This window comes from Urocampus carinirostris, chromosome 10, assembly GCF_059441175.1.
Source record: "Urocampus carinirostris isolate Australia breed hairy pipefish chromosome 10, RoL_Ucar_1.0, whole genome shotgun sequence".
NCBI classification, from domain to species: domain Eukaryota; kingdom Metazoa; phylum Chordata; class Actinopteri; order Syngnathiformes; family Syngnathidae; genus Urocampus; species Urocampus carinirostris.
Window position 1 is genome coordinate 36,907,929 of NC_142358.1, and position 22,231 is coordinate 36,930,159.

The 22,231-nt window shown below is 41.9% G+C and overlaps 1 protein-coding gene across 1 annotated transcript in view; it reads right to left on the bottom strand.

Moving 5' to 3' along the window:
* The window catches only part of cadm1b (cell adhesion molecule 1b), a 722,615-nt gene that overhangs the window by 180,337 nt on the left and 520,047 nt on the right, over positions 1-22,231 (bottom strand). The window contains exon 8 of the mRNA XM_088345365.1: positions 865-885. Within this exon, the coding sequence (XP_088201491.1) occupies positions 865-885 (21 nt within the window). The remainder of the gene's footprint in view (positions 1-864; positions 886-22,231) is intronic.

Genomic DNA, 22,231 nt, shown 5'->3' on the forward strand with positions numbered 1-22,231 from the left:
AAACTAATGACATGGCCTCCTTGTTCACCTGATCTGAACCCCATAGAGAACCTGTGGTCCCTCATCAAATGTGAGATTTACAAGGAGGGAAAACAGTACACCTCTCTGAACAGTGTCTGGGAGGCTGTGGTCGCTGCTGCACGCAATGTTGATCGTGAACAGATCAAAGCACTGACAGAATCCATGGATGGCATGCTTTTGAGTGTCCTTGCAAAGAAAGGTGGCTATATTGGTCACTGATTTGTTTTTGTTTTGTTTTTGAATGTCAGAAATGTATATTTGTGAATGTTGAGCTGTTATATTGGTTTCCCTGATGAAAATAAATAATTGAAATGGGTATACATTTGTTTTTTGTTAAGTTGCCTAATAATTATGCACAGTAATAGTCACCTGCACACACAGATATCCTCCTAAAATAGCTAAAACTAAAAAAGCCCCACTCCAACTTCCAAAATATTCATCTTTGATATTAATGAGACTTTTGGGTTCATTAAGAACATGGTTGTTGTTCAATAATAAAATTAATCCTCAAAAATACAACTTTCCTAATAATTCTGCACTCCCTGTATATATATATATATATATATATATATATATATATATATATATATATATATATATATATATATATATATATATAAAACAATACAGGTCAACCAATTAACCTTGAAAAGAGGAAGATATGTTGACTGATGAAACAAAACAAATGAAATGGGCTCCTTTTATAGATCCCGCATCAGCTCTTCGCAAGGAAAATAAAAAAAAAGGTCCAATGTTAATCAGGAGAGATGAGCAGGCGGTCACGTACGGGGAAGGGTAGGATAGCAAAAAAAAAAAAAAAAAAAAAAAAAAAGGAAAGAGTACCTGTGATGGTTTCAGCAGCTCCTGATGCGGCACGCCAGGAAAGAAAGAAGAGAAGAAAGACAGTTGATGAGAAGAAAGCAGCGAGCGGGCACAAATATTGCACGGCACATTAGCGAAGCGGGTAGAACCCACACGACATCAAAACAATTTATATCTGGTTTTATATTTTCAGCTTCCATTGTAGCAAAATGTGTTATTTTACACGTTTACCCATATGGGACACTCTAAAGGAGGCGAGAGCTTACTCAGAACGATGCCCATCCGAGGCGGGCACACTCCCAGAGCTCGCCAGGGATTTTGCCAGCAGAACCTTTAGAGATCTCATGTCATATTTTGGAAATACTATGAAACCAGGTGTAAAATTTTGACAGGAGCGTGATAACTGGTACTGAAAAAAACAGAAACCATACGTAATAACTTGCTGATTCAGGGGACCTGTCACTGCCCAATTGGCGCCAACAGCCCTGAGCGCTGATTCGTTCAAAGACTCTTTTTAAAACCCCCGGCTTCCAAGAGGAAGCCGTCAGACCGTTTCGAACCTATGCTCCCAGCTAGGCAAGCTCCGTACCTTCCGACATGTTCCTGCCCTGTTTTCTCCTGCCTGATACCTGTTGCCGACCTGTTTCTGGACCCGTTTCTGTCCTCTTCTTCCAACCCGACCATCGACCTGTTTTGCCCTGTTTCCTGCCTGATACCTCTTTTCTGCACTTGACACCGCCCTTGCTCTCCCGTCCCAGCTAACGACCAGTATCCCTCCTGCCTACAATTATCCTCGCTCGACACAAAAAGTGCCACTTCCCTCGTTCCAGCTACCTGCTACCCGAGTCTGTCGATCATCGGATCGTGGAAGCAAGCACTTCTCTTTTTATCTCTTTTGTTTCTCACGCTCTCTCCCTCTCTCTTTCTTTGTACTGCCCTATCTCTTCTTTTCCCTCCCCCTTTCTATTTCTCTTTGGATTTCTTTCTTCCTCTCCCTCTCTTTTCCCCTTCTCTCACAACTATTTATCTCTTCTGTTTCTCACGCTCTCACCCTCTCTCTCTTTTTCTTTCTTTGTCCCGCCCTCTCTCCTTTTCCCTCCCTTTTTCTCTTTTATTCATCTATATTTTTCTTTCTCTTTAATCTACTAGTCCGGCCCCCGACAGAATGTTTGTTCTAACGTGTGGCCCCCGAGTTAAAATGAGTTTGAAACCCCTGTCTCTCTCTCTCGGTCTCTCTCGTTCTATCTCTCTCTCTCTCTTTCTCTTCCACACCTTTTCTCCCACTCTCTGTCTCTGTGTCTTTCACTCTCTGTGTCTCTCTTTTTCTCTTCCTTTGTTGCTCTTTGTCTCTTTCTCTCTCCATGTCTTTTAACCTCTTTTGCTCTAACTTCATTTTTTTTTCCTTTTCTCTCTTTTCTCTTTCTTTCTTCCTACCCTTTGCGCTTTCTTTCCTCTTTCCTTTCCTTCTGTCTTTCTATTCCTTTCTTCCTCTCCCTTTCTTTCCCCCTCTCTCACGACTTTTTATCTTTTGTTTCTCACGCTCTCTCCCTCACTCTCTTGCTTTGTCCCGCCCTCTACCTTCTTTTCCCTCCCTCTTTCTCTTATTTCTTTACCTCTTTTTCTTTCTCTTTAATCGACTAGTCCGGCCCCCGACAGAATGTTTGTTCTATCGTGTGGCCCCCCGAGTTAAAATGAGTTTGACACCCCTGTTCTAAACTAAGGCTGTTCAACACACCCAATTTCGACCGACAGCTCCAGAGTGTGAGAGTGGCGGATTGTCCTACCGGGCATCCACTCACACTTTGTTTCCCGTCCGTCAAGTGCGATTTGTCACTGTCGACTTTATTCAAAACAACAACAAGACGGGGGAATGGCTGACACGGCCGCCATTGCCAATGCACATAGATGCCAAACAAGGAATCGTGTCACACCTTGCACCCTTATTACTTCGGCCATGACAAGCTAGACAAGGTGTCTGTTCGACATTTGTGCTACATCCGATCCCACTTGTCTGCTGAGGTGATAATGGGTCCACGTAGGCAGTAGGAAAGCTGCAGAAATTGGGTGGAATATATTGGAGTGGTTGTTTAATCATTCATACAATGTAACGCTTCACTTAAAATGTATTAGTGTAATCCCTTGCTGGGGCCTCCGCGCGTTGGAAAGTATACCATGATCCATTATCCCCAATCGCTTATTGCTGCCAGCAAAAGCAAGCAGAGCGCATTTTTATCAGCCCTGAACTGCGGTCGCGATACATTATCCTCACTCCCGTAAACTGCAAGCAGGGACCGGCAATGGACACTTTCTGGCCTGCCTAAAATTAACTACAGTGTTTTGGCTGTGATCCATTATCTATGACCGCATATTGTAGTGAGGTGGGGCAGCAGATTGCACATTTCTCGGGTTGAAGGACTCTGTTTTTAATTATTATTTTTCATATTTCCACCTGGGCAGCATGGCGGCGGAGTGGTTAGCGCGTGTGCGGCACAGTTCTGAGGTCATGAGATTGAACCTCCTGTGTGGAGTTTGCATGTCCTCCCTGTGCTTGGTTTCCTCCCACATTCAAAAATCATGCATGTCAGGTGAATTGGCCGGTCCAAATTGTCCCTAGGTGTAATTGAACGAGTGAGTTGTCTGTCTTTGTGTGCCCTGCGACTGGCTGGCAACCAGTTCAGGGTGTCCCCTGCCCACTGCCCGAAGATAGCTGGGATGGGCTCCAGCACGCCCACGACCCTACTGAGGATAAGCGGTGCAGATAATAAATGGATGGATGGATATTTCCACCTAAAAAGAACTGCACTCAGGAGCTGTGATCACTAATTCCAGATTTCTGCAAACTGAGACCAGGAGAAGGCATTTTTGTGAGGTGGCCTGTGGTTATGGCCTGCTAAAATGGAAATGCATGGTTATGGCCACGAGCCATTATCACCGGTTGACTATTGCTGAGACTAAAGGTTACCAAATATTCCTGTAATACTTTGCACTTCACCGCCTCAGTGCATTGTGGGTTAAAAACTATTCCATGATCCATTATCCCTGATTGAATATTGCTGCAATCTGGGACGGACAGAGCGGACTTGTTTCGGTGGTTCTTTTTTTCACCATTATTTCCACTTAAGATGAACTGTATTCGAGTGCATCGTGGGTTGAAAAAAAATCCATGATCCATTATCCCTGATTGACTATTGCTGCAATCTGTGACGGACTGAGCGGACTTTTGTCTGTGGTTCTTTTTTTCACCATTATTTCCACTTAAGATGAACTGTATTCGAGTGGCCACGACCCGTTATCGCCAATTGCATGTTGGTGTAAGCGGGGGCAGGCAATGTACATTTTTGTTGGGCCTGGGAAATTTTTCCCGCTATTTCCATCTAAAATGAACAGCACCCCTGCAGCCACGGTCATTTTTCTCCAATCCCATGTTGCAGCAAAGCAAGCTTATACTGGGAGGAAGCACTATTATCAGGCCCACGTCTGCAATCCATTATCCCCTGTCAACTGTTGCTCAAAACAGGGCAGAGGGAGCAAATTGGTGTCACGTGTGGAGGCTCTTTTTTTCCGCTCTTTCTAATTTAAAAGATCAGCACTTGTGCGGCCGTTATCCGTTACCCTAAGTTAACTAAGCAAACATATGTCATTCTTTTTTTTTCCCGCCAAAAATAAACAGCATCCTTGCGGCCGGCCGACTATTGCTGAAAGCCAAAAGAGCAAATTTGTGTCATGCTTTTGGTGTCATGGCAGGCTTTTTATTTCCTCTTTTATTCCACCGACAACTACCGTATTTTCCGCACTATAAGGCGCACCTAAAAGCCTTTATTTTTTTCAAAAGCTGACCATGCGCCTTATAATACAATGCGCCTTATTCATGGATCAACATTAAGTCGCAAAGTCTTCCAACTAACTCGATTTTCCCCCGAAGGCCAAGTAGTCCGCGGTGTATGCTTATTTACCGGCGTTTCAATGGCTAACCAATGTGTCAATCATCATTTGAATCGATCGCTATTGGCTAAAGTTACTCAGAGGTCAAGGGGCGGATCCTTTTTATCATTTACAGGCTGGCATTGGCTTAAACGGCAAAACAAAGCCTGCAATTGGCCGAAAAAGATGTGTCAATCATCAGTTGAATCGATCACTATTGGCTAAAGTTATTCGGAGGTCAAGGGGCAGATCCTTTTTATCATTTACAGGCTGGCATAGGCTTAAACGGCAAAACAAAGCCTGCAATTGGCCGAAAAAGATGTATAGCACGTGGTTGACGGCATACATAAAGCATTTTTTTACTATTCTGTATTTGTAAATATTTTATTCTCCTGGATTTACTACACTCACGGATATAAGAGGACATTGGCTGCACATTATTATGAACACAACGACTTCGGTGAGCTACTCCGGCTATATATTTTCCCTGTATCTTGTTTCAGACTGAACTCGATGTTTCAGTGATAAGCGGTGGAGATAATGGATGGAATGGAGTGTCTATTTTTCAATTCAACTCAATTCCAAGTGTTTATTGTCATATGCACAGTAAAGTTGCGAGCGAAAAAGAAAATAGAAACTAAGGAATGGTTGGCATTTCTTGAATCCCAAGACTTTAACCTTCCGAATGATGGAACGATGCATTTGAGTGACATCGTACGGACACCGCATCCGCACGTGTCTACGACACGTATTTGCTTCGTTGCAAGCTTTCGGAATGTTAAGGGGGTAATAAGTTGGACTGAACCATCTGACTGTTTTGTCCACGTTCCCATCGTAGCGCCTTATAATCCGGCGCGTCTTATGTATGTCAAAATAGGACCAAAAAATATTTTTTCGGGGTGCGTCTTATAGTGCGGAAAATACGGTAACTATATTTTGGGGTGTGATCCCTTATCCCCAGTGGATGATTGCTAAAACTGGGGGCCTGGAGAGCAAATTCATGTCATGCACGGTAGCTCTATTTTACATTCTTCCTGCCTAAAATGTCTGCCATCCACTATCCCCAGTTGACTATTGCTGTGACCGGGGGCTACTTTGCAGATTTTTGCATTTTGCAGGGGGTTCTGATTCCCATTAACTGTGATATGAATATAAGATTTTCCTTTCAAACAGTTCCACAAGCGCCACTTTGTCTCTCGGATCTGAGCTGAGGTACTTTAGGGTAACACAACCCAAGTGAGAGCGAGGAAACACAACATTGCGCTCCCCTCACTTTGCGAGGTCAAATACACGGACGCTGTCCAATCACATGAGACTTCTAAGCAAATAGACCGACTATATAGTCTGGCGAGACTTTCCCTCATTGTTATAGAGGCCGGAGAAAAAAAGAGAGATAAAGAAATAAGAGAAAGAGGGAGGGAAAAGGAGAGAGGGCGAGACAAAGAAAGAAAAAGAGAGAGCATGGGAAAACACAAGATAAAAAGTCATGAGAGAGGGGGGAAAAGAAAGGGAGAGGAATAAAGAAATCCAAAGTGGAATCGAAAGACAGAAGGAGAGAAAAGAAAGTGCGAAGGGTAGGAAGAGAGAAAGAGAAAAGAGAGAAAAGGAAAAAAGGCAGTTAGAGCAAAAGAGGTTAAAAGACACAGAGAGAGAAAGAGACAAAGAGCAACAAAGGAAGAGAAAAAGAGAGATACAGAGAGTGAAAGAGACAGAGACAGAGAGTGGGAGAAAAGGGGTGGAAAAGAAAGAGAGAGAGATAGAGAGAGAGATAGATAGAGAGAGGGAGTAAAATAGATGAAGAGAGAGAGAAAGAGAGAGAGAAAAGGAGTGAGGGTGGGACGAAGAAAGAGAGAGAGGGAGAGATCATGAGAAACAAAAGAGATAAAAAGTCATGAGAGAGGGGGAAAAGAAAGGGAGAGGAAGAAAGAAATCCAAAGAGAAATAGATATACAGAAAGAGAGGAAAGAGAAAAGAATGTGCAAAGGGTAGGAAGAGAGAAAGAGAAAAGGAAAAAAGGAAATTAGAGCAAAAGAAGTTAAAAAGACAGAGAGAGAGAAAGAGACAAAGAGCAACAAAGGAAGAGAAAAAGAGAGACACAGAGTGAAGGAGACAGAGACAGAGTGGGACAAAGAGAGAAAAAGAGAGAGAGGGAGAGAGCATGGGAAACACAAGATAAAAAGTCGTGAGAGAGCGGGGAAAAGAAAGGGAGAGGAATAAAGAAATCCAAAGTGGAATCGAAAGACAGAAGGAGAGAAAAGAAAGTGCGAAGGGTAGGAAGAGAGAAAGAGAAAAGAGAGAAAAGGAAAAAAGGCAGTTAGAGCAAAAGAGGTTAAAAGACACAGAGAGAGAAAGAGACAAAGAGCAACAAAGGAAGAGAAAAAGAGACACAGAGAGTGAAAGGGGTGGAAAAGAAAGAGAGGGAGAAAGAGAGAAAAAGAGAGGGAAAGAGACAGAGAAAGGGAGAAAGAGAGAGAGAAATAAATACAAGTACGGTGTCTTTGTGAGAGGCACCTGGCTTTGGCCACATCAAGTTGACATATTTCAACCTGCAGCTTGATTTTCTCTTGTGCTTCTCTGAGTGTTGTCTCACGGGCCAGATCCAATCCCTTTGCGGGCCTGAATTGGCCCGCGGGCCGCGTATTTCACACCTGTGATCTAGACTATCAATATTGCCATGGCGGCGATGCAACCCATCTCCGTCCAACCTCTACAACCTCTCGCCATCTCCGGGCAGTGGGCAGGGGACACCCTGAACTGGTTGCCAGCCAATCGCAGGGCACACAGGGACAGACAACTCATTTACTCATTCACACCTATGGACAATTTGGACCGGCCAATTCACCTGAAATGCATGTTTTTGGAACGTGGGAGGAAACCGGAGTGCCCGGAGGAAACCCACGCAAGCACAGGAAGAACATACAAACTCCGCACAGGAAGTCTGGAGCTGGATTTGAACCCACAACAGGTTCCCATGACATGAACTGTGCCATACAAGCGCTAACCACCGCGCCGCCGTATTGCCCTGAATGGAAAATGTAATTAACGTATGATGCAGACTTGTAACGTCCGGGTCCCGTTGAAAGTAATCCAAGGAAACGAAATGTTTATTTCCAAAGTTAAGGGTGGGAAAAATATATATCCACTATTGTCCGCTGCGACAACAGACAGATCTACCGGTAACTCAGCTTTACCCCACTTCCCATCAGCCTGCGTTAGCTCCGCCCCTTCTTTTTGATTCGCTCATAAAACACATAACAGAATAAATCTCTAAAATACATTAAAAATAAAAGGTTCCATTAGCAAACTCATTCCAATTCTTTGTAAAAAAAATGCAAAAGAACCCCACCGCCTTATGACGATTTCACTTTTGTTTTTCAGCCCCTCGTTACAGCATTTCCCCACTATATGACATTAACAAATATGTTTTGCATGCCATAGATACCCTAAATTCCGGACTATAGAGCGCACCTGATTATAAGCCGCACCCACCACATTTTAAGAGGGAAAACTGATTTTGTACTTACACAAGCCGCACTTGTATAAAAACCGCATGCGCCCAAATTAAAAAAATATATAACACAAACACAAAATTAACCCAGACCCGACTTTAAGTCCCGCGATTGTAAATGAATATCCTTCATTAAAGTACACAGTCCAAAAATCACAGCCGACAAAATGAACGGAAAATGATACCGGTACTTAAGGTTTGATGCAGACCGGCAGAGTCCGGGTCCCGTTGAAAGTAATCCAAAGAAAAAAGTGTATATTTCCAAAGGTAAGGGTGGGAAAAATATATATCCACTACTGTCTGCCGTGTCCACAAACACTTACCTTTACCGGTCCCCACTTCCCGTCAGCCTGCGTTTGTTACCCCCCTTCTTTTTATATCGCCCGTCCAAAACATATCAGAATAAGTGTCTAAAATAAATACAAATAAATACATTACAAAAATATACGGTTGCAAATACATATTATAAATGGTTACACATATTTACGAAGAAAGACGGTACACCGAGAGAGTTTTCGGAGCTTTAATAATAATAATATAATAACTTTCATCCCAAACCGTGCCTTTGAAAGGTACCAACACGCTAGTAGGATCACGCTCGCAATGTATCAAACGTGTCTGTTAAAAGAGTGCATACCGTAATTGTGAAATTCACGGTAGATCGTTCTCAACTTCCTCCTCACAACTATCGCCATCAAGGGCGCCTTCCTCATTATCGAAACGTACCTTTACTTTACAGACAATGTATGCTTAAACTTAGAGGTTGCAGTCTTTCTTGGCGCACATATTCTACTGGTCTTAATCTTACCTTTTATGCTCCTGCGCCACTGGTGGCCGTTAGAAAAATTACATAAATTGGCCGCTTCACTGAATAAGCCGCAGAGCTGAACATTTGGGGAAAAAAGTAGCGGCTTATAGTCCGGATTTTACGGTATATATGCTAATGCTAATTCAATTATTCCTAACTGGTGCGCTAGTTTACATCAAAGCCGCCGGCGCGAGCGGCAGCCTTTCCAGCAGCTCCGTGTTATTTCGCTCTTTTTGTGATTTATTGTTTTAAGTGTCTGTTTCTATCTTTTTCCTCCCGTTTGACAACTACACTTTGGATCACTTTCTATCCTGTCGTTATGGGTTTTAACGCACAAAAATGCGTTTATTCGAGGAATCAACTCCTTGCCCTGAATAATTCTCGTGCCGGCGTGATGAGGGGGCCCTATCGTGGTTGCAGTGCCGGAGCTAAGGCTAAGCAGCGTTATAAGTCTTCGGTACCGTCCGTAATCATGGGAAATGTGAACTTTACGAAATAAGACCGGCAAACTGACTGTGCTAGTGAATAACATCAAGCGTACAGGGAGTACAGTTTGCTGTGTTTTATGGAAACGTGGCTCACGTCTAGCATCCCTGACGCTAACGTGGAGCTACCCGGCTTCAGCGCTGTTAGGACAGACAGACACAAAAGCCTGCGGGAAGCGGAGAGGAGGCGGACTCGCTATCTACGTGAACACGAGCTGGTGTCCCATTATTCCTTATAAAGGGTGAGGCCAATAATGTACAAGGGTGCGGTTATTGGACACACTTGTCCCAATTATAAACGATTTAGGCACCCTCTGGTGGACGGAAACAAAAAAAAAACCTAATGAGCCGTTTGGTAGCCGAAAGAGCCGGCTTTTCTCAGTGAGCAAAGTCAAAAGATCCAGTTTTCTAAATAGAGCTGTCCTCTTGGGTGACTTTTCAAATGACAACGCCATTATGACAAGCGATCAGCGCAACCAAATCAGCGTCATTTTTATGCACTTTTTATTTTTTTTTGTTTCATTTATAGGGTGGTTTATAGAGTCGGACTGTCACAACCCATGGCAATGGCAACTATTTCCAGCATCACCCGAAATTCAAACATTGTCCTTGACCCTGGAAACAACATAAAATTCAAGCAATTTCAAGGATTTCAAGCACCCGTACGGAATTCCCATCACTAAGTTATAAGGGCGACTGTTCGGCCCGCGATTAGATGTCACGGTTGTCGCTCTGCTAAGAAGGCACTGATCGACAGATTCGGGGGGGGGAGAGGGGCGTGGGGGGGTGCCCATCTGTCAATCAAACCGGATGAAAGCGGGCAGGCCGGGCGTCCTACCCATGATGTGCGTCCTTGTCTCCTTTTTTCATCCGTTTTTTTCTCGCCGTCGACATCAAGGAGATCACGGCAGGCGAGAAACACGAGGTCGATTTGAGAGATTTTAGTCTTTTTTACATAACGAGGAATGTCATCGTTAATTATAGCGGGAAAATGTGACATTTTGGGGCAACCTGTCAAAGAAGTACCCCGATATCATTTTTTTTTTTTTTTTTTTTTTTCAAAAGGTTTATACTGTTGTCCTTGATATTCCTTTTTCTGGCGGGGTTTTAATTATTGATTTATTGTTAATTTGTTTGTTATGTTATTCCTACCTTGGATTTATTTGAAATGCATATTTATTCATGTTCTTGGATTACTGAATATGCTATCCCCAAAAGACAATTTGTTTCCATCCATGCAAAAACAATAATATATATTTCAAAAGGAGATGTGTTTTTTTTTTTAGAATACTAGCAGAATTATACATTCATTTTTGTAATAAAAATAGTGATGAAAATATCATTTTTTTATATATATCATGTATACAATTGTGTTAAAATGTACAATTTTATTTTTCTTATCTGTCCCCGTGTGCCCTGCGATTGGCTGGCAACCAGTTCAGGGTGTGCCCTGCCCACTGCCCGATGTTTGCTGGGATGGGCTCCAGCACCCCCGCGACCCTACTGAGGATAAGCGGTGTAGCTAATGAGATGAGACAATTTTAAAATACAAAATCATGTATTTTGGTTTTCACTCACTGTCTTTCTATCCTTCGCTCTTCCTTTCTCTCATTTCACATGTTTGTCCTTATTTCTTTCTCACTCGTTCCTTTTTTCTTGCTTTCTCTACCTCTCCTCCTTTTTCTCTCAATTTCATTCTCTCTCTCTCATTTCTCCCCCTATCTTGATTTTTTTTTAATCTTCCTTTACTTTGCTTCAAGGTTAACGGCGGTTGGCACCATCATTTTGTCTTTCTGCGCTTCTCTATGCATTTCACTTATTTTGGTACATTTCTTTCTCTTTTTTTTTTCTTTCTTTCTCTCTCTCTCTCTCTTTGTCTTTATTTTCCTGTTCTTCTGTTCCTTCTTTCTCCTTTTTCCTCTCTTTTTCTATTTATTTATGTGTTATATTCTCTCTTTATCTATCTTTATTTTTTTCTTTCTCTCTTTTTACTTAGTTTCATTTTCTTATTTTTGCTTTCTCAATTTCTCAAATTCACAATTCATTACTGTGTTTTTACTTCCTTCCTGCCTTCCCTCCTTTAATTATTCTGTCTATTTTCTCTTTTTCTCTTTGCTTTTTCCTCTTTTATTCTGATCCGTTCTCTCTTTCTCTGCTGGTTTTCCATTATCTTTCCTTGTCTTTTCTTTATTCTCTATTACTTTATTTATTGCTCAAACCTAATTACATCGCAAGCTATTTACTTTTCATTTATTAAAACAATTCAATGAGAGTTAACACCCCCATTTTAACCAAGTGAAGGACATTGCGGGGCACAGAGAAACATTGTGAGGACATTGAGCAGTTTATCATCTGGGCAAAGTAGAATAGTTTGTTAGTATTTAATACGCATAACTGTTCATAAATTAGTATTTGCGTGAAAAACATTATTTTCAAATGTGATTAATATCTCAAATAAGTGTCCGCGAGATCCAAATTTGAGGCATTGTGACCCCTCCCCTATTTAAAATGATTCGGATGCTTTGAAAATATTGAAGTAAAAAACGGATTTTCACGCCTACACGCTAACAGCTATGTTTTTCAACACATTTGTGCCGACGCGCTTTCCGAGTCGCCGCGCGACAGCAAATAGCACCCCGACAAGTGTTCCCTCTAAGCAATTGCGCACTGCTCGCACATTCTCAGCGCACAAGAAAATCTAGCCAGCGCACAAAAATGAGGGCTCAAAATGACTAATTAAGAAGCGACTTAAGTCAAAGTTACAGTGCATGAAGGTAAAAATACACGGGTTCCCCTGACGTTGTGTCCTAAATGCGGTATTTTCAAGTCGAGTCGAAGTAGAACGAAGTTGAGTAAAGTTATTAGAGTTTGTCGAGAACCGGCTTCTTTGGCTCGGCTCGCTAAAAGGAACCGGCTCTTCCGGTTCCTAAACGGCTCTTCGGGTTGTTTTTGCTTCTTTAATCCCAACATGACCAAATAGTATGTAAAATTATGAACAAAATGACTTAAAGGAATGGGGAAATAGAACAAAAAAGAAAAAAAATACCAAAATGAAAAAGTAGTGAAAACCTGAGGAAAAAAAGAAACAAAAGGAAGAGAAAAAAAAAGAAGGAAAAATTTAGAAAAAAGCCAGAAAAAAAGAAGAAAGAAATGCAGGAAAAAAGTAAATAGACAACAAAAATAAAAAACAGCTCGGAAAAAATAAACACAATGAGATTTTTTTTTTAAAGGAATTTAAAAGAAAGTAGAAAAAAAAAATCGTTGCATTCAAATAATTTCCAATGATATCAAGTGAATCTTGTTGCCAACATTGTACTTCCACTAAAAAATGTGATTAAGTACAGTTCTGTATCTTACAACCGACTAAATAAGCCCCCAAAAACGTTAATATTATGCGACAAAATATATCAGGAAATAAAAAGAAATGGATATCTTGTGAAAGAATTGTAAGATTTTTTGTAGGCCGTACAACTTTTGCAATAATATATGAGTCAATTCATTCAAAAGAGAAAAATCATTTTGCATTGCCGGAAACTCTGCAAAATGTAACTTGATGTCAAGTTTTGGACGTGTTTGATAATGATTTACTTGCCACACTTGGGATTACGGTTGCTCACTGTTGTTTCAAGCGTTGCTCACCGACTTTGTGTAAACGCTCAGACCCGTGGAAAATGACAGTGAACAATGCCCACAACCCACCTAAATCCAATCAGATGGAGAAACGGACTCCTGACCGATAAATCAAAAAATAAAACCGCAACACACATGCACGGACACTCCAACTCAAAGAAGTCAAATATTATCCCGAGTCGTGCCGACTTATTATAAGTATATTGTCATTACAGTATCCGCCACCGCCGCATTTCTTTTATTTTCACAGCCTTCAGCCTCAGCGTCCGCTCCGAGGTCCATCGCCATGACAACCCGGAAGAGCCGAAATGATAATCAATCCGTGGTTCCTAAGGGATGCAACGCTTTGATTACCAGGCATTGCAAATAATAGGAAAACGTGCAAATGCGCCTCGGATTCATTTCCTTTGCGCCCGATCGCTTTGCGGCGTACGCCCACGCCGCCCGACGAGAGTCCGAACCGGCGCCCGGTAAAGAGAAAAAAGCCTTTATAAAGGTAATAACTCTGAGTTTTGAGTGACATTGCCAGAGAGGGATTCATTTCACGACGGCTGTTTAGTGTGGAAGTGCAGTAAATAATACGTGGCTGTCAAGGAGACGGGCGATATAAAGCGACGCCACTGGTGATTCTATATTTTTAGTTTATTATTTCTTGACTGATACCAGTATAAGTACCGTAAATTCCGGACTATAGAGCGCACCTGATTATAAGCCGCACCCACCACATTTTGAGAGGAAAATTGATTTTGTACATACACAAGCCGCACCTGTATATAAGCCGCATGCGCCCACATTTAAACATGTAACACAAACACAAAATTAACCCAAACCCGACTTCAAGTCCCGCGATTGAAACTAAATGTCCTTCATTTAAGTCCAGAGTCCAAAAATCACAGCCGGCAAAATGAACGGAAAATGATACCGGTACTTAAGGTTTGATGCAGACCTGCAGAGTCCGGGTCCCGTTGAAAGTAATCCAAGGAAAAAAAGTGTATATTTCCAAAGGTAAGGGTGGGAAAAATATATCAGATAAACACATTTAGTCACGCAACTCATTTTTCTTTAACCAACTTTTTACCCCCTTTTCTTTCCTTGTCTGTCCCTCACTTTTAGCGGTCCCCACTTAAACTCGGCACCCCGCGTTCGTTCCGCCCCTCATTTTTCGTTCACCCGTGCAAAACATATCAGAATAAGTGTCTAAAATAAATACAAATAAATACATTACAAAAATATACAGTTGCAAATACATATTATACATGGGTTACACATATTTACAAAGAAAGACGGTACACCGAGAGAGTTTTCAAAGCTTTAATAATAATAATATAGCTCGAGCGCCGCTGGCGGCCGTTAGAAAAATTACATAAATTGGCCGCATCACTGAATAAGCCGCATGGTTGAAAGTTAGGGAAAAAAGTAGCAACTTATAGTCCGGAATTTACGGTACTCAACCTGTAGATCAGTGACCAAGACTGATACTACCAGTCACGGGTGTAACAAAAATGGGTTCGAACTGGATAGCCAAATAGCTGATTCAGGGAGGACTGGAACAGAAAGACCTTATTGGGAAAATGTGTTCAAGATACGAGACATTCTAAACATGAGCTCAATCTCCTCTGCACTATCGTACTCCAGTGTTATTGTTATTGTATAGTGACTTGTTTACCTGACTGCCCATTTTGCACATCTGGTGAGCTGCTCCTCTTACACTCTTTGCACTACTGTAGAATACTATATATAGCTATAACTATTTAGTATATTTTCAATACGTCAATACTCCAACTCAATACAACATTTTATTTATATCTGTACATTCAAGAAAACTGTGCGGGTCAGATGTATCGACATTTCGTTCTGTATACACGCCTACAAGAGTGACAATAAAGTAGATCTGAATCTGAATCTGGGAAATAACTCATCTTGTATGTGTCAGAGACCAGAAACGGAGACAGGACCTACTTGCGTTCGTTTTCTCAGTTTTATTTAGAAGAAGGAAAAGGCGGTGATTGTCGGTCATGGGGAGCAGATCGCTCGGAACGCGGAAGTGGCACTTCCGTGGCGAGCGCAGGCAGTGTCGAGAGCAGTGGGGAACAGATCGATGGCCGGGACGGTGGAGCAAAAACGTAAACGAGTTCAGAAAAGGGGTCGGAGCCGGGAAGCAAACAGGAAATCAGGACAGGAGAAAGTCGGGGTTGAAAAGGCTTGCCTAGCAGGAGCTGAGGTTTGCAGACGGACTGACAACGGGTGACAGGAAGACTGGGGTTTAAGAAGAGATAAGCAGCCAATCAGAGTCTAAGGCCGGTGGCGCCAACTGACAGTATGTTATCACGGAATATAAAATATTGTAAGATAGTGGTGCCTTAGCTTTCGAACTTAATCAGTTCCAGTTTAGAGTTCAAGGTCAGATTTAGTTGAAATTTGAATTATTTTTTACCATAAAAAGTAATGGTAAACTCATTAATCCATTCTGGCCTAAATGAACATTGCTATGTGATGTAATATTTTACAATATTTTTGCCTTCTTCCATTGGGTATTTTCAAAATACTGTATACCGTGGAAATTATATTTGATGCGGCATAATATTTGGAATATGTTTTTTTTTTGGTAATTATTTTGTAATATATGTTTAGCTTCTCTCCTGCAAAATTGATAGGTTGGTCGTTTTGGTTGTAATATTTCTCAGAATTCACTGTGTGAATATAACTTGTTTTTATATTCCTAAATATAAAAACAATCTTTCACACACTCAAACACATGAAGTTACGTTTCAATAATAAGTCTAATTGCAGCTCTTGTACGTTTATCAGTCTTGTATTCTTTTATTTTGAAGTCGCATTTCCGGTGTATTTTTTCTGTTTCCTGTGTGAATAAAGTTAACAACACACGGGAGGGGGCAGTGCTGCCGAGGTCCTGGCCCGGATGGGCCACCGGACAGTGCTCTCCCGCTTGGGAATTGTATTTACCTTAATGCTTGTTTTTATTTGAGTAATTCTGCCAACATGGAGTTTATATAAGTTTATATAACTTTAACAAAAATATTTCTAAATGTATCTTGGAAATTACTAAGAAAAATTCTTATAATGATATTTGACCGGACACAATATTTGGAATATTATTATGCATCATGAGTTTTTGTTGACATACTTTTGCTAAAATTGAAGTGACATTTTAAATAACTATTTATTGTATTGTATTTCTTTTCGAAATATTGTGCAGAAAAAATACAAAATAGAAATAGCTTTTTACACTTTCGGGTAAGAAGCATATGCTATGTTATTAGTACCTGAAAATAAACACTGGTAAATTCACTCTTAACACTACCCCAGTGAACATATGGTCCATATGTACCATTATTGACGTAACACTGCTAATTTACTGTGTATTTGGCCGGTCCAAATTGTCCCTAGGTGTGAATGAGCCAGCGAGTTGTCTGTCCCCGTGTGCCCTGCGATTGGCTGGCAACCAGTTCAGGGTGTCCCCTGCCCACTGCCCTATGATTGCTGGGATGGGCTCCAGCACCCCCGCGACCCTACTGAGGATAGTGTGCCCGCTTTGAGACTGGGAGGTCGCTGGTTCGCGCCTCGGCCGAGTCATACCTAATTGGTAAAATGGCGGCGCCCTCTGTTGGCTGCGGCTGCATCGGCTCGCTACAACGGGTCAGGTGTATCGACATTTCGTTCTGTGTACATTGTTACAAAGAATGACAATACAAAGGAAATTATTATTATTATTATTATTATTATTAGCGGTGTAGCTAATGAGAGATGAGATGAGATGAATATAAAATTAAAGACAAATATAGCATGTGATAATATACAAAATTACATGTATGATATCAGAAATTCAAGGCAGATCGAATCGACCTTTTTCCCCCCTTTAATCCTCGCATTTTCGCTTTCCATGAGTACGATTTTTCCAACATTCTGACATAACAAGCAAACACTCTTCCGCAATCAACGCCCTGATTAGTTCCCTGCAGAGTGGATGTAAACGTCCGCACTCGACCAATCAGGTGCATTTAGAGGAGCGGCCGATGCGCAACGTCGTCAACATCAAAGAATTCGGGTGACCTTCTATAAGTGTCGTGTGCTAAAATGCATTCATTAGAAATGATGTTTACATTATACAGCCTGTAGCAGCGTCTGGTTCTACTGCACGGGTGTCTCGTTTTAACTCGGGGGCCACACGATAGAACAAAGATTCTCTCGGGGGCCAGACGAGTAGATTAGAGAGAAAGAAAAAAAGGGAGAAAGAAATAAGAGAAATAGAGGGAGAGAAAAGTCGAGAGGGTGGCACAAGGCAAGGGAGAAATGGAGAAAGAGAGAGAGAGAAAAGAGAGTGTGAGAAACAAGAGATAAAAAGAGAAATAGTGAGAGGGGGAAGGTAAGAGAAAGATGTATTACAAAGGAGGGAAAGAGAATGGGATGAATATCGATAATATAGCAAGGAAGAAAGAGAGAAAAGAGAGTAAACAAAAAGGGAAAAGAGAGCAAAAGAAGGTAAAGATACAGAGAGAGAAAGAGACAAAGAAGAACAAAGAAAGATAAAAAGAGGAATAGTGAAAGACAGACAGAGAGAGAGAGGAACAGAGACAGAGAAACAGAGAGGGACAGAGGGTGAGAGAGAAACAGAGTGAGAGATAGAGAGAGACAGAGAGAGAGAGAAACAGAGAGAAAGAGAGCACAAGAGTAAGAGAGCACAAGAAAGAACACAAGAGAGAGCAAGGGAGAGAAAGAACGAGAGGGAGAGAGAGAGCATGATAGAGAGAAACAGAGAAAGAGAGATAGAGAGACGGAGGGAGAGAGAGAGCACAAGAGAAAAAGAGGAATAGAGAGAACGAGAGGGGAGAAAAAGCATGAGAGCGACGGAAACAGAGAAAAAAAGAGAGAGGGAGAGAGAGAGACAGAGAGAGAGATACAGAGAGAGACAGAGAGAGACAGAGAGAGAGACAGAGAGAGAGCAACAGAGAGAGAGAGACAGAGAGAGAGAGACACAGAGCTGTAAATGTATTGTTCAGCTGGAATGACGAAAGGTGCGGAACAAACTCTTTTTAGCAAGATGCATGGGAATGCAGAGCAGGTGTACAGTCAGAGTGCATTATGAAAGATGCTACGGTATGAATTAACCAATCTGCATTTGTGATATCAAACTGAGGGGTTCTGGCAAATCGGCTCTCCGTAAAATTCCTTGGTGTTACAGGAAAGCATCTATTGGATTAAAAAAAAAAAAAAACAGTTATTCAATCTTTTTTTTAATAATTGAATATTTATTTTGTTTTCTGCGAATGAGTGAACCAGCAATAACTACAGCGCTGAATAGCAATGGGTCTCTGTACAGTATAAGGTAACAAAGCACACTTTCAAATTTCAGGCAAATTTGGGGTTTTTAGGCGCAATTCTTAGTCCATAAAATACTTTGTTTGTGTCAGAGACACATCACATCGCCTCCTATCAAAAACAAAGTCCCTTAGGGGGTTGTTGATGAGGGGGGTGAGGAACAAACAGAGTTGATGGATACAACAGGAATGTTTGATGTTTGATCTTACATTACACATAGTCCAGTGTTTTGCTCAGCGTTGATAGGAAGCCGACAGTGAATTATAGCATGGCGCTATTAGCACTGCTGATTGTGACAAATGCACTGACTTCACAGCTTCATAAATCACAGCGGCAGCTAGCGAAAGAGCTAGCTTCCCTGCGAGGTGCAATGGCCGCCGTCGCCACGCTCTTTTGTGTTAACAAGAAGGGCCGACGTCTTAAAAGCCGCGAGTGACTCATTCCATTTCATCCATCGCGTCTCTATTCCGCCGCTCTTTGTTCTTTTTTCCTTCAAAAATAACAAATAAGTCGCTGCGGAGAGGAAGTCAGTTTTGAGTAAAGTAGCGCGTAACTGAAGCTAGTGGCGCTAAATGTGATATCCTTGCTAGCTTCGCACGATGTAATTCGGCATAAAACATTAGCATACCTGTCAACCTGTACAAAAGGGGTGTCAAACTCATTTTAACCCGGGGGCCACACGATAGAACAAACATTCTGTCGGGGGCCGGACTCGTCGATTAAAGAGAAAGAAAAAGAGAGATAGAGAAATAAGTGAAAGAGGGAGGGAAAAAGAGAGAGAGCAGGACAAAGAAAGAAAAAAAAGGAGAGAGGGAGAGAGCGTGAGAAACAAAAGAGATAAATTGTTGTGAGAGAAGGGGAAAAGAGAGGGAGAGGAAGAAAGAATTTCAAAGAGAAATAGAAAGACTGGAGAGAAAAGAAAGCGCGAAGGGTAGGAAGAGAGAAAGAGAAAAGAGAGAAAAGGAAAAAAAGGAAGTTAGAGCAAAAGAGGTTAAAAGACACACAGAGAGAAAGAGACAAAGAGCATGCGCAGAGAGTGTCTTTTTAACTTATTTTGCTCAATTTTCCTTTTCTCTCTTTCTCTCTTACTACCCTTTGTGCTTTCTTTTCTCTTCTCTCTCCTTCTGTCTTTCTATTTCTCTTTGGATTTCTTTCTTCCTCTCCCTTTCTTTTCCCCCTCTCTCACGACTTTTTATCCTTTGTTTCTCACGCTCTCTCCCTCTCTCTCTCGTTTTCTTTCGTTGTCCCGCCCTCTCTCCTTTCCCCTCCCTCTTTCTCTTATCTCTCCTTTTCTTTCCTTGTTCTTCTTTGTCTTCCTCTCTGTGTATATTTATGTCTTTTGCCCTCTATTCCCTTTTTTCCTTACTCTCTCTTTTCTCTCTTTCTTCCTTGCTATATTATCTATATTTATCCCATTCGCTTTCTCTCCTTCTCTTTTCTCACCTTCTCTCTTTCTATTTCTCTTTGGATGTCTTTCTTTCTCGTACCTTCCCCCTCTCACTATTTCTCTGTTTATCTTTTGTTTCTCACACTCTTTTCTCTCTCTCTCTCTCTCTCTCTCTCTCTCTCTCTCTCTCTCTCTCTCTCTCTCTCTCTCTCTCTCTCTCTCTCTCTCTCTCTCTCTCTCTCTCTCTCTCTCTCTCTCCATTTCTCCCTTTCTTTGTTCCACCCTCTCGACTTTTCTCTCCCTCTTGTTGCTCTTTGTTTCTTTCTCTCTCTTTGTCTTTTAACCTCTTTTGCTCTAACATCCTTTTTCTTTTTCTCTTCTTCTTCTTCTGAATGTCTTTCTTTCTCATACCTTCCCCCCCACACTGTCTCTCTCTCTCTCTCTCTCTCTCTCTCTCTCTCTCTCTCTCTCTCTCCCCCCCCCCCTCCCCTTTCCTCCACTCTCTGTCTCTGTCTCTTTCACTCTCTGTGTCTCTCTTTTTCTCTTCCTTTGTTGCTCTTTGTCTCTTTCTCTCTCTGTGTCATTTAACCTCTTTTGCTCTAACATCATTTTTCTTTTTCTCTCTTTTTTCTTCCTCTCTTCATACCCTTCGCACTTTATTTTCTCTCCTTCTGTCTTTCTATTCCTCTTTGGATTTAGTTATTCCTCTCCCTTTTTTTTCTCCCCTCTCTCACGACTTTTTATCTTTTGTTTCTCACGCTCTCTCCCTCTCTCTTTTTCTTTCATCATCCCGCCCTCTCTCCTTTTCCCTCCCTCTTTCTCTTATTTCTTTCTCCGTTTTTTTCTTTCTCTTTCATCGACTAGTCCGGCCCCCGACAAAATGTTTGTTCTATCGTGTGGCCCCCGAGTTAAAACGAGTTTGACACCCCTGCTCTAAATAAACACAGTCTCTGTCCCAATACTCTCGAAATTCAGCCGTAATAATAGCGCCTCTTTGGTGTCCCGAAATGAGGACGATTTGTAAAAAGCAAATGCGGCATAAATTAGCCGCTACCTGAGAAAAAAAAGGCCTTTTTTTGCATCCCATAAACGAGTTTTGGCCGAGGCTCCGCCGGTTTACTATTCTCTGAGACAGCGAGTGTCGGTGCAGCAGCTGTCTTTTGAACTCAACGTTTGGACCCCCTCCTCCCCCACTTAGCCCCTCTGACCGGGCAGGCGGCGCCCATGACAGGCACTGTCCTAATGTCCTAATTACCGATCTCTCTTTTCTTTCCGAGTCTCCCGAGTGCTTTTTTTTTTCTACCTATCTCTGTGTACAGTGAGGCGATTGCACACATGTTCATTGTGAGTAAGCAGATATGCTGGCAGACAAGCGTAAACCCCCCCCTCCAACCCAGGGGGGCGCTATCAATGCCTCCTCACAATGTCAAAATGAATACGGTGGAACCTCGGTTCCAGACCATGATCCGTTCCAGAACCCTGTTCGAAAACCGATTTGTTCGATCACCGAAATCATTTTTCCCATTGAAAATAATGTAAATTGTTTTAATCCGTTCCGACACCCTGAATGTTTACCTTGAATGTTTAACGTAATCATGAAGCTAACCCGGGCTAATCGTACGTTCGCGTTAGCGTAATCTATCGTAACTTCCTTTTTTTTTCCTTTTCTCTCTTTTCTCTTTCTCTCTTCCTACCCTTCGCGCTTTCTTTTCTCTTTCCTCTCGTTCTGTCTTTCTATGTCTCTTTAGATTTCTTTCTTCCTCTCCCTTTCATTTCCCCCCTCTCTCACGAATTTTTATCTCTTTTGTTTCTCATACTCTCTTCCTCTCTCTCTCTTTCTTTGTCCCGCCCTCACTCCTTCTCTTTCTCTCTCTCTCGCTTTCCCCTTCTCTCTTTCTCTCTAATTTATTAGTCCGGCCCCTGACAGAATGCTTGTTCTATTGTGTGGCCCCCGAGTTAAAATAAGTTTGACACCCCTGGTATAGAGGTACCTCTATGCATTCTACAAAATTATGCAAGGATTTGTTCCCTCATATCTTCAAGATTTAATTTCCCCCTATGTTCCGGTCCGGAGCCTTCGCTCTGAAAATGCTGGTCTACTGGTGATCCCAAGAGCCAAGAAGAAATCTGAGCTTTCTCCCTTCGGGCCCCGGTGCTATGGAATACTCTGCCCACTAAGATTTTGATCAAACTGTTTAAATCTAGGGGATGAATAAAGTATTTGCATCGGTTTAACGTTTTTGGTGGCTTATAAATCACGTGATACAAGGAATCGATGAGCTAATCGGTTGCTTTTAATCGATTAGTTGTCG